Consider the following 13,268-nt stretch of genomic DNA (forward strand, 5'->3'; position numbering starts at 1 on the left):
TTTATTTTTCATAATCCTAAATACATCTTTTGCCCTCTTATCCTCTCAGCTCCAAAATCTCTGAGTTGATTTTAAGTTTTTCTTGTTGCTATTGTTAAGAAATAAACTAAATTCAATATCCTGTGACAAACCTATAGAAGAATATGAAATCCTGTAGAAGAATATGAAAAAGAATATATATGTGTAACAGTTTGCTGTACAGAAGAAATTAACACAATATTGTAAATCAACTATACTTCAATAAAATTTTAAAAAATTCACATAACCCTAAATGCCCTAAGTTACCTTTTGTCTCAGTTAAGAACACAAAGAAGTTCATCCAATAGGAAGATTACATTGAATGCTCCCTGTGTGTAAAACATTCAACTATGGGCACAGAGTTTAGAGACTACTGAGGCATATTAAATAAAGGAGTTAAATAAACAAAGAAGTCATGTACAGTTAATTACAAAGTGATACCAAGGAAGAAAAGTGCAGTGAGAATGAGAATATATAATTGAGACCTGCTGTGATACTGCCTTGGTAGCATGGTGGACAAAGAAGGCCTACGTTTTTTAAAGTTACTTTTGTTTATTTCTTTTATGCTTTTCAGGAAGGCCATGAAGTCTGGAAACCGATAATATCTTATTCTATATTGCAGTGCAATATCAGTAAACCATTTATTACATATTTGTTAATATTTCAAGACTTGGTGGTCACCCTGTATTTTAAGAACAGAAAGACGTTTTAAAAAGTCTTTTTAAAGAAACTGAAAACCCAAGCACAGTGAAGTCAAATTTTGGATTTTTATCTTTTGAGATAGTCTTTTTGCCTACGAAATGATTTGGATTTTCTTGAACGCTGAAATATGCCTTTAAACCACCTTAGGCTGAGAACCTGAGAGGCATTTTATATTTTCTTTAGGCAATACCGTTGTGGTTCAGTTGCACATGCGTGGGGATATATTATTGGCCTGAGGCCTATATTTTTTTGGATGGCCTTCCTGATTTAGACTGGCATGCAAATTTGGTGACCACCTCATCAGTTCCTGAGGTTACTGGGGTTAGTGGCAGGTAATAGTACTTGGTATTTCTAGGGCCAAATGGCAATCATACTGCAGTGAACACTGGACACATTATTCATTCATGCTTCTCCTGGAGGGGAAGTGATTGTGAATAAATGTACATCTCCCAGGACACTGGGAAATTGCATGTTTGTGCCTGCCCCATTCCTAGCTGGTTAAACAATTAAACTTCTCCCAGAAATTCTTCTCTCTGAATTATGGGATATAAAGACATGATTTTCAAAAAAAAAAAAAAAACTAGATTTTTTTTGTAGCAATGGATTATATGAATTAAAAACATGTATATTTAATAGATGCCATCATGACCTCATTTTTCATCAAAAGCACTGATAATTTTCTCATTAATTTAGGCAAGCATCCCTCTTCTTGCTCAAGTCGCTGGAAGAGGTAACATACATGATAAATGTGGAAAGGTTTTAAAAATCATACAGATGCTTTTCAAACTTCAGTTGGACTCGTTAGTGGGTGGAGAAATCAATGTAGTGGGTAGTTAACAGCATTGGGTTTTTGGTTTCTTGACCAAATAGCATAGAATAGAAAATATGAGTGCAGGACAGATTATTTCACGGAATTTTTGTTTCAGGCTTCTGTGTGTATACATGTATGTTTATGTACAATATAAAGGTTTTTTCTTCTGTAGGTCATTGTAAAAAAACGTTTGAAGAGGTTTGGCAGTTACTTGGTTCATTGTTCCTCTATCCGTGTATATGTGCTTGTCTAATAGACACCAATCCTGCATTGGCATTGCCTCCTCTGACAGAGCCTGGAGCCTTGCAGAGTATTTTACAGCATTGCTTCAGTTTCTAATCTACAAATTTGTGCAACCTATATATTTCCTGGGTCAAATAAAGAGAGAACTTTGTGGGTTTTTTGGAATACTTTGTTATTAGCTAGCTAAGCTGCTACAATGTTTATTGTTACAGATTTTGGCATGTCTATTTTTATTATTGTAAGGATGGGAAGTATATTTTTTGAAGTGTTTACTGAGATGGTGATTTCAGCCACAGTTGACATCTGCCATTTTTTAATGGTCAGTGTCAAGCTAGAATTTGATTGAGGCAGTTGTTTCTTGAATTAGAATTTAAATTTTTCTAAAGTTTAAGCTGAAGAACATAGCTAACATTTATTCATTTAGATCTTTCCAAATAACTTTGGATATGAGTTTTATCATAGCAACCTGTTATTTTAGGTGACAGCGTTATTGCTGTTTTATGATGAAAATTTAATAATTTTGAACACAGAAAAGTGACATTATAAATTTAAGGACTTGAACTTGATTTCACAAGTGACTGATGGAAACCAATCTGCTTTCTTTGGAGGCAGCATCTATTTACTGTCTTAGAGGAAGAAGAACCTAGCTCATGTCCAGTGCCATTGTTGCCATTGCTAATGTTATTGCACCAACATATATTTTAACATACAAAGATGTTTACTTAGGATATTTAAAACAAAGATCGTCATGCAAAAAGTTTTTTTGTGCTTGAGATATAAAACCCCAGCTGCAAATTGGTATACAGTGGTGTCAGTGTAACCACACTGTATTAGAGAAAAATCCACACATCTTCGGATCCTACAGGGATTCTATGGATTCTATAGGGTAGTGATGTTTTGGACCAATCTGGAGTTACTTTCTCCATTTCTTGGTTTATGGAAGTGATAAGAAAAAAAAGTGAATCCAAACAGCGTTTAGAGTCCAAAAGTCCAGGATTTAAGTGTTTGAGGCCCTCCTCCTTGCCATCTGGGTGATCTGCTGAGATTATTTAATCTCGCGTATCCTCAGTGTCTCCTTATTTAAGGTAGGGATGATAATAGTAAAACCTCATAGGGTGGTTGTGAAATTCAAATAAGATGATACTAAAAAGTGTTTGCTACATAGCACAGTAAATGCCAGTAAATGATTATTTTTATTGGTTTCTCCTTATTGGCTTAGACCAGTCCTCTGCAGACTTTTTTTTTTCTTCATTTTTATTGAGATATAATTGACACACAGCACTGTATAAGCTTAAGGTGTACAGCATGATTTGACTTGTACATCATGAAATGGTTGATACAATAAATTTAGTAACCATGCATCATATCATATAGAGAATTAAATAGGAAGAATTTTTTCTTTGTGATGAGAACTCCTAGGATTTACTCTAACAACTTTCATATGTAGCATACAGCAGTGATAATTATAATGTTGTACATTACATCCCTAGTACTTATTTATCTTGTAATTGGGAATTTGTAGCTTTTGACTGCCTTCATCCAGTTCCCCCCTACACCCCTTCTGTGCCTCTGGTAACCACAAATCTGATCTCTTTTTCTATGAGTGTGTGTGCTTGTTTGTTTTTGAAGTGTAATTGACCTACAACACTATGTTAGTCCCTGTTAAACAACATACTGACTTTTTAAAGTTATTTTATTGAAGTATAGTTGATGTACAATATTATATAAATTATAGGTGTACAGTACCATGACTCATGATTTTTTAAGGTTATACTCCATTTATTATAAAATATTGGCTATGTTCCCTGTTTTGTAAAATATATCCTTGTGGCTTGTTTTACACATAATCCTTTGTACTTCTTAATTCCCTACCCCTATATTGTCACTCTCCCCTTCCCTCTCCACACTGGTAACCACTAGTTTGTTCTCTATATCCATGAGTCTGCTTTTTTTTTCTTTTTTATTCACTCTTTTGTTGTATTTTTTAGATTCCACATATAAATGATATACAGTATTTGTTTTTCTCTGACTTATTTCAGTTAGCATAATACCCTCCAAGTCCATCTCTGGTGTTGTAAATGGCAAATTTCATTCTTTTTTTATGGCTGAGTAGTGTTCCATTGTGTATATGTATCATATCTTTATCCATTCATCTGTTGATTGACACTTAGATTGCTTCTATATCTTGGCAATTGTAAATAATGCTGCTATGAACATTGGGGTGCATGTATCTTTTTGAATTAGTGTTTTTGTTTTTTTCAGATTTATATACCCAGGAGTGAAATTGCTGAGTAATTTGGTAGTTCTATTTTTAGTTTTTTGAGAAACCTCTTTTCCACAGCGGCTGCACCAATTTACATTCCCACCAACAGTACATGAGAGTTACCTTTTCTCCACATCTTCACCAAAACTTGTTATCTGTTGTCTTTTTGATAATAGCCATTCTCACAGGTGTGAGATGAAAACTCTTGGTAGTTTTTATTTACATTTCTCTGTTGATTAGTGATGTCGAGATCTTTTCATGTGCCTGTTGGCCATCAGTATGTCTTCTTTGGAAAAAATGTCTATCCAGGTCCTCTACCCATTTTTTAATTGGGTTGTTCTTTTGACGTTGAATTCTATGAGTTCTTTCTATATTTTGGATATTAACACTTTATCAGATATATTGCTTGCAAATATATTTTTCCATTTAGTAAGTGACCTTTTTGTTTTGTTGATAGTTTCCTTCACTGTGCAAAAGCTTTTTAGTTCGACATGGTCCCATTTGTCTATTTTTGCTTTTGTGTCTTTTGTTTCCCTTGGCAAAAGAGTCATATCCTAAAAAACTTTACTGAGATCCACGTCAAAGAGCTTGCCTATGTTTTCTTCTGGAAGTTTTATGTAAATTTCAGGTATTACATTTAAGTCTTTAATCCATTTTTAATTTATTTTTGTACATGGTGTGAGAGAGTAGTCCAGTTTGATTTTTTTGCGTGTAGCTGTCCAGTTTTTGCAACACCATTTATTGAAGAGGCTTTCTTTTTCCCATTGTATATTTTGCCTTTTTGTCGTGGATTAATTGCCCACATAAGTGTGGGTGAATTTTGGTCTCCATTCTGTTTCATTGATCTATGTGTCTGTTTTGATAACTATAGCTTTGCAGTATAGTTTGAAATTGGGGAGCATGATACCTCCAGCTTTGGTCTTCTTTCTCAAGATTGTTTTAGTTGTTTGGGGTCTTTTGTGTTTCCATACAAATTTTAAAATTATTTTTCTCGTTCTGTGAAAAATGCTATTGGTATTTGATGGGGATGCACTGAATCTGTAGATTGCCTTGGGTAATATGAGCATTTTTAAATTATTCTTCCAATCCAGGTCTGTGTCATCTTCAGTTTCTTTCATCAGTGTCTTATAGTTTTGTGAGTACAGATCTTTTACCTCCTTAGTTAAATTTATTCCTAGGTATTTTAATCTTTTTTAAGATTGTAAATGGGATTGTTTCCTTTATTTCTCTTTCTAGTAATTCACTATTAGTATATAGAAATGCAACAGATTTCTATTTATTAATTTTGTATCCTGCAACTTTACCAGGTTCATCGGTGAGCTCTAATAGTGTTTTGGTGGTGTCTTTATGATTTTTTATGTATAGTCTCATGTCCTCTGCAAACAGTGACAGTTTTACTTCTTCCTTTCCCACTTAGATTCCTTTTCTTTTTCTTGTCTGATTCCTGTGGCTAGGACTTCCAATACTATTTTGATTAAAAGTAGTGACAGTGGGCATCCTTGTCTTGTTCCTGATCTTAGAAGAAATGCTTTCAGCTTTTCGCTATTGAGTATAATGTTAGCTGTGGATTTGTCATCTATGGCCTTCATTATGTTGAAGTATGTTCCCTCTATACCCACTTGGTTGAGAATTTTTATCATAAATGGATATTGAATTTTGTCAATAGCTTTTTCTGTATCTGTTGAGATGACTATATGATTTTTATTTTTCAGTTTGTTAATGTAGTGTATCACATTGATTGATTCGTGGATATTGAACCATCCTTGCATCCTTAGAATAAACCTAGTTGATCATGGTGTATGGTCCTTTTAACACGTGTTGAATTTGGTTTGCTACTATTTTGTCGAGGATTTTTGCATCTGTGTTCATGAGAGAGATTGGCCTGTAATTTTCTTTTTCTGTGCTGTCTTTGTCTGGCTTTGGTGTCAGGGTGATGCTGGCCTTGTAGAATGAGTTCAAAAGCATACCTTCCTCTGCAGTTTTTTTGTAATGGTTTTAGAAGGATAGTTGCTACTCTTCTCTAAATGTTTGGTAGAGTTTTTCACTGTGAAGCCAGTTGGTCCTAGATCTTTGTTATTGTTGTTTCTGTTGTTTTTAATTACTGATATAATTTCATTACTGGTAATTGGTCTGTTCATATTTTCTGTTTTTTCCTGGTTCAGTCTTGGGAGTTTGTACATTTTAAGGAATTTGTCCATTTTTTCCTAGGTTGGCCATTTTATTGGTGTATAATTGTTGGTAGTAATCGCTCATGATTCTTTTCATTTCTGACTTTATTGATTTGAACCCTCTCTCTTTTTTTTTGAGTCTGGCTAAAGGTTTATCAATTTTGTTTATCTTTTCAAAGCACCAGTTCTTAGTTTCCTTTGTCTTTCATAATTTTTTGTCTCTATTTCATTTACTTCTGCTTTAATCTTTATGATTTCTTTCCATCTGTTGACTTTGGGGTTTTGTTCTTTTTCAGGTTCCTTTAGGTATAAGCTTAGGTTGGTTTTTGATTTTTCTTGTTTCTTGACATAGGTGTGTATTGGTATAAGCTCTCCTCTTAGAACTGTTTTTATGTCCCATAAATTTTGCATCATTGTGTTTTCATTTTCGTTTGTCTCTAGGTTTTTTTTCTTTTGTTTCATTAATGATCCATTGGTTATTCAGCAGCCTGTTGTTTATCCTTCATGTGTTTGTGGTTTTTGCAATCGTTTTCTCTTGTCATTGATTTGTAGACTCATGGCGTTGTAATCAGAAAAGATCCTTGATATGATACCAGTTTTCTTATATTTACTAAGACTTGTTTTGTGGACTAGCACGTGATCTGTTCTAGAGAATATTCCATGTGCACTTGAAAAGAATGTGTATTCTTCTGCTTTCATATGGAATGTTCTATATAGAGCTATTAAGTCCATTTGGTCTAATGTGTCATTTAAGGCCAAGTGTTTCCCTGTTGATTTTTTGTCTGGATCATCTGTCCATTGATGTAAGTGGAGGGTTAAAATCCCCTACTGTTATTGTGTTCCTGTTATTTTCTCCCTTTATGTCTGTTAACATTTACTTTATATACTTAGGTGATCCTATGTTGGGTACATATATATTTATAATTGTTATATCTTCTTAGATTTATCCCATGATCATTATGTAATAACCTTATTTGTTTGTTGTTGTAGTCTTCATTCTAAAGTCTGTTTTGTCTAATGTAAGTGTTGCTACCTTGGCTGCTTTTTTTTCATTTCCATTGGCATGGAATGCCTTTTTTCATCTCCTCACTTTTAGTCTGTGTGTGTCTCAGAATCTGAAGTGAGTGTCTTTTAGGCAGTGTATATGAGTCTTGTTTTCGTAACTATTCAGTCACTCTGTATCTTTTGATTGGAGCATTTAGGCCATTTACATTTAAAGTAATTACCGATAGATATGTACTCATTGCCATTTGTCTTTTGTTTTGGGGTTGTTTTGTAGTTCTTTTTTGTTCCTTTCGTCTTATTTTCCTCTCTTGTTATTTGATGACTATCTTCAATGTTATGTTTAGATTCCTTTCTCTTTTTTGTGTATTGATTATTGATTTTGGTTTGTGATTACCATGTGGTTGATATATTGCAGTGTGTGTGTGTGTGTGTGTGTGTGTGTTTGTATTTTAAGCTCCTGATCTTTTAAGTGCAAAAACACTTTAAGAACCCTGCATTTTTGTCCACCCCCTCTCCCCCCACTTTTTCTGTTTTTGACATCATATTTTACATCTTTTTATCTTTTGTGCCCTTAACTCTTATTGTGGGTATAGACAATTTTACTGATTTTGTGTTTCAGCCTTCCTACTAGCTTTGTACATGACTGATTTACTACCTTTACTATATATTAGCCTTTACCAATGAGATTTTTTTTTTCATAATTTTCATACATCTAGTTTTACTTAGAGAAGTCTGTTTAACATTTCTTATAAACATGGTTTGGTAGTGCTGGACTTTTAGCTTTTTCTTGTCTGTAAAACTTTTGATCACTCCATTAAATTGTAATGAAAGCCTTGCCTGTTGACATATTCTTGTTTTAGGCTTTTCCCTTTCATCACTTTAAATATATCATGTTACTCCTTTCTGGCCTACAGAGTTTCTGCTGAAAAGTCAGCTGAAATTCTTATGTTAAGTACAATTACCTTGTACTTAACTTGTTGTTTTTTCCTTGCTGCTTTTAATATTCTCTCTTTATCTTTAATTTTTGCTATTAATTACAGTGTGTCTTGGTTTGGTCCTCTTTGGGTTGACCATGTTTGGAACTCTTTGTGCTTCCTGGACCTAGATACCTGTTTCCTTTTCCCAGGTTAGGGACACTTTCAGCTATTATGTCTTCAAATATGTTCTCTGCCCCCTTCTTTCTCTTCTTCTAGGACTCCTATATTGTGAATGTCAGTACACTTGATGTTGTCTCTGAGGTCTCTTGAACTGTCCATGTTTCTTTTCATCCTTTTTTCTTTTTTTCTGTTCAGTTTCAGTGATTTCCACTATTCTTTCAGCCCACTGAACTGTTGCTCTCTATCATCTAATCTTTTGTTGACTCCTTCTAGTGTATTTTTTATTTCAGTTCTATTCTTTAGCTCTGTTTGGTTGTTGGCTTGGGAGGTCTTAAGGAGCTGGCCTGCTGGTAGGTGGAGCTGTGTCCATGTGCTAATAAGCAGTAGGGAGTGTTCCAAAAATGGCGCTTTCAAGCACTAATGTCCTTGTAGTAGAGCAAGCTCCAATTAGTGGCTGCCCCCAGTGTCTGTGTTTCCAGTGTGAGCTCCAGTTGCCTCCTGCCTTTCTGGGAGGCTCTCCAAGATCAGCAGGTGTTCTGACCCAGGCTCTTTTCAAATGACTGCTTCTGAGCAGTCCAGAGTGTGTGAAATTTTACGTGCACCCTTTTAGAGTGGAGTTTCTATTTCCCACTGCTGTCTGGCCAAAAGTGAACCCTGCTGGCCTCCAAAGCCAAAATTTCAAAGGTCTCTTCTTCCAGTGTAGAACCCCTGGGCTGGGGAACCTGATGTAGAGCCTGGACCCCTTGCTCCTTGGGGAGAACGTCTGTAATTGTAACTATCATCCAATTTGTGGGTTGCCCCCCACCCCTCATGGGGGTGTATGTCTTGACTTTACTATATCTTCACCACTCCTACCTATTTTGCCATGGTTCCTTTATATCTTTAGTTGTAGAAGGTCTTTTCTCCTCATTTTCTAGCCTTACTCATCAGTCATTGCTCTGTAAATGATTGTAATTTTGGTGTGCCCATGAAAGGATATGAGCTCACCATCTTCCTGTTCTGCTATCTTGGCCACTCCCTTCTTCTGTATGCTTTTAGGCATAGAAAAAAAGTGTACCTCATTGGTTATACTCCTATATTTCTAACTAGGTACAAGCATATTTTTCTCTTCATGCAATCTAAAAGGCTTTATAATACATGAAAGGTTTTTTAAAATCTTTCTAGTCCCAGGGGATAACTACAAAATTAACTTTTCCTATTCAGAGGACTATTTACTAAAATAAGATTACTTGGCTTAAATCTTTTGAACCATCTGACCATGTTTATTTTACAATTAATGCAAGATGAACATTAATGTTCTGAGTATCTCTCTGAAATCTCTTTAATATAAAGTGTCATATGTAAACTCCAGATGTACTTAGTAGAGTCTTAGGTTCTCCATAAAAGGGATTTTGGGTCATAGGTTCTTAACCTGGGGAGTGGATTGGCTTCAAGATATAAACTCCTTAAAATCATATGTAACATTTTACATATGTTCATTTATGTTCATTTTTCTAGAGAGAAGATCTATAGCTTTCCTCATATTCTCAAAAGGTTCCAACACCCTGAAAAGGTTAAGAACTGACCTAGCCCATGTCCCCTTGTCTGTACATTTACTGTAGTTTATAGATGAGAAAAGGTGACTTGCTGATGATGAAACAGCTACCAGGTGGTGGGCTGTCTCATTGCAAAGCCTGGACTATTTTGTATGACACTAAGCTATCTCTCATGCATGATGGTTGTAGACAGTGGTTGAGCTTTGTTTAAATATATAATATTTTCAAACTTTAAAGTATCATTCTTAGGTCATTTTCCAAAATTCCCAGTAAAATAAGCATTAACCTAAGTACATTGAATTGGTCAAAGCTTGACCAATAATAGGTATACTCCTGAATTGGAAAAGTTACTATTTTTTTATCACTGCATCGTGTATAAATTCTACAATTTGTCTTTAACATCTGTATTAATTAATTTGTGTGACAAAAGTTTCTCAAGAAAAAAGCTGGAAGTGGGAGAATAGAATGAGAATCAAAATGGAATTTTTTATCTTTTTGGTGCTTATTAAGATTTCTTTACCAGTACATGGTGCTTCCTTTATATGATGTTGTTGCTCTTGATACTTGGTTTCTTTTCAAGCTATAACAGTGTCTTGTCTTTATCTTTAGGCAAGCCAAAATTCTTTTCGGATAGAATATGATACCTTTGGTGAACTCAGGGTCCCAAATGATAAGTATTATGGTGCCCAGACTGTGAGATCTACAATGAACTTTAAGATTGGAGGCGTGACAGAACGCATGCCAGTAAGTGACTTTTGTGGAAATGTTGGCTTATTTTGGATGAACTAGGCATTATTCAATGAGTAACCTTACTTTATAAGTATTTTACAGAGTTAAAATGTAAAGTTATTAGAGAACTAGCTTTGTGATATATAAGATGTTTCTCCCTCATTAAAGTGTCAAAGAACTTTTTGAAGTTTAGTATCCTAATATTTCAAGCTATGACTTTGAGTATTTTGGATTTTTTATTTAATAGAACTAAATGACTTGTCTTTAATTCTTGCTTGGATTTTTCATATTTTTACTAGAGTTTTGCAATTTGTAAGCACTAAATTTTGATTCTTAATTTTTTAACTGATTTTTTAAAAAACTGATTTAAAAGAAAACTGATTTTTCTTTAATATTATACTTTTTCTGTCTTGGCTTCATTTATAGAAAAGTATATGCAAATTCATAAAAATACTATTTGTCATGATGTCTGGCATATAATAGGTCATATATAAGTATTTGTTCAATGCTACATGAATGATTTAATGATTAGAAAACTTTCTACCGTATTTCATTAAATCCTTAGATTAGAACTGACCTTCAGTTAGAACTGATATGCACTACTAAGAAAGAAAAAGGCTGCCAATTAAAGTTGTGACATGTCATTGATTATAAGATGCATCTTGATTTCAGAGATGTTAAAGTATAAAAAGAATTGGTGAAATATATTACATATCCTACCTGAGCCCAACTAGAGTATGAAAAATAGTCAATGCAGGAATGTAGGATAGGCTAGTAAGCCTAGAAGTAGCCAGGCTTCATCTGGTGAGATACTATTTAACATTTAACTTCTAAATATACATTTTATCTTACAATAATTTTAATTTCTGTAATTTAGCACATTACTAAGGCTTCAAGACTGAATCTTGACAGGTTCATACAATTTTCCAAGAGGCAGCTGAATCTTCTTAGAAGAATATCTCTGTTATTGCTACCCACAGCCAGTTTAATGGTGAGGTAAACACAGGGTCAGACTACATGGCTGGGAGACAGAGGGTAGCAGCTGATCCTAAAATATTCTCATATAGTTCAACTCCTGGAATTAAAGAGATCATTCTTAACCAGTATTGATTGAGGTAAGCATGACTTATGTTTTGATTTTCCTGTTTTGGCCAGCAAGGTGTGTGGTTCTGGGAGTGCATGATTGCTGCTGCTGCTGTTGTACCAGAGACATAGCAGCTGTTTGGATTTGGACAGGTGTCTGTGAAAGATGGGATACATGGGTTATCAATTTTTTCACATTTGGCTTCATCTGGATTAATTTCCTGAACTATATTAAATATAAAGCAGATTATGTGCCTTGAACTGAGTAGTATGAGTAAACTCAACCCTTTGTACCTGAGGAAAACAAAACCAAAAAAGATTATAAACTGCTGTGTGAGTAACTGAAGAATAATGGGACCCTTCTTTCATCTCCAATAATATATTTACCATTTTGTTTTAATAGTGTCCAGTGAAACTCTCTGCTGTGACTTTTTTTCATTTTTATGAGTCCACAAGCACTGTGTGGTCAGTCACTCCATTCTAGTAGCCAGAGTTGATTGGCATTTGGTTGTGACTTTGGCAGTGGTTTAACCCACTGCAGTGTTCCTAGCGAAAATTAAATTCCCATTTATTTTCATGTGTAAAGTGTCTAATCCTATGTGCCATGTATCTCTATTTCATTTGGGTAAAATTTTAATTTCTTAAAATTCAAAGTAAAAATGTTTTTATTTCCTTTTATTTGCCCTCCAGTTTATCATCTGTGTGACCCAGGTTCAATGTGTCTTACTCTCTTACTTTTTGTTGTTTTTTCCACTTTTAATTTTCTCTGAGGACCATAGCTTCTCTTTTTATAAATTTATCTCTCTTCCTCACCCTTCCTTTCTTCCTTCTTTCTCTTTCAAAGTAAGTCTGTGTTATTAACTTTGACAAGAACACATAATTTACTTACTTACAGAAACCAGGTATTTCATTGAAACCTCATCAAAATTTACTCAGTCTATCCTTTTAAATTCTATGAGAGGCGTTGGAGTAGAAAGTGAAAAGATCTGCAAACTAAAAGGGTTTGATATATGGTTATATATATCAGAAGCTTTCATCTTTAAGTCTGTAGAAATCTGGCATTTTTAAAAAAAATATTATGAGAGAAATTTCCAGTGACTTATTGAGTGTCAAGTCTTCACTGACTGACTAAAATATCATTTTTTGGCTTTGAGATAAAATGATACCCATTCAAGTAATTGGGTATTTCATACTGATTAGCAATTAAATATATTATTTCTTTTTATTTATTTATTCAGATAAGGTATGATTTACATGTAACATTAGTTTCAGGTGTACAACATACTGATTCAATATTTGTATACATAGCAGAATGATCACCACAGTAAGTCTAGTTACTAGTAACATGTCTAGTTACATAGTTACAAGAAAATTTTTTTTCTTGTGATGAAGACTTAAAATCTCTTTACAACTTTCAAATATGCAATACAGTATTATTAACTATAGTTACCATGCTGTACATTACATCCCCATGATTTATTCATTTTAGACCTGGAAGTTTGTATCTGTTGACCTCCTTTATACATTTTGTCCACCCCATACCCCTGGCAGCCACCAGTTGTTCTATGAGCTTGGTTTTCTAATGTTGTTTGTTTTGTTTTTTAACTTCTGCAT

The 13,268-nt window shown here is 34.1% G+C and overlaps 1 protein-coding gene across 1 annotated transcript in view; it reads left to right on the forward strand.

Annotated features, from left to right (window-relative positions):
• Positions 1-13,268, forward strand: part of FH (fumarate hydratase) — a 35,172-nt gene that overhangs the window by 1,461 nt on the left and 20,443 nt on the right. Inside the window, exon 2 of the mRNA XM_057728299.1 lies at positions 10,452-10,586. Coding sequence (XP_057584282.1) covers positions 10,452-10,586 — 135 coding nt within the window. The remainder of the gene's footprint in view (positions 1-10,451; positions 10,587-13,268) is intronic.

Source organism: Hippopotamus amphibius, chromosome 3 (assembly GCF_030028045.1).
Source record: "Hippopotamus amphibius kiboko isolate mHipAmp2 chromosome 3, mHipAmp2.hap2, whole genome shotgun sequence".
Classification (NCBI taxonomy): domain Eukaryota; kingdom Metazoa; phylum Chordata; class Mammalia; order Artiodactyla; family Hippopotamidae; genus Hippopotamus; species Hippopotamus amphibius.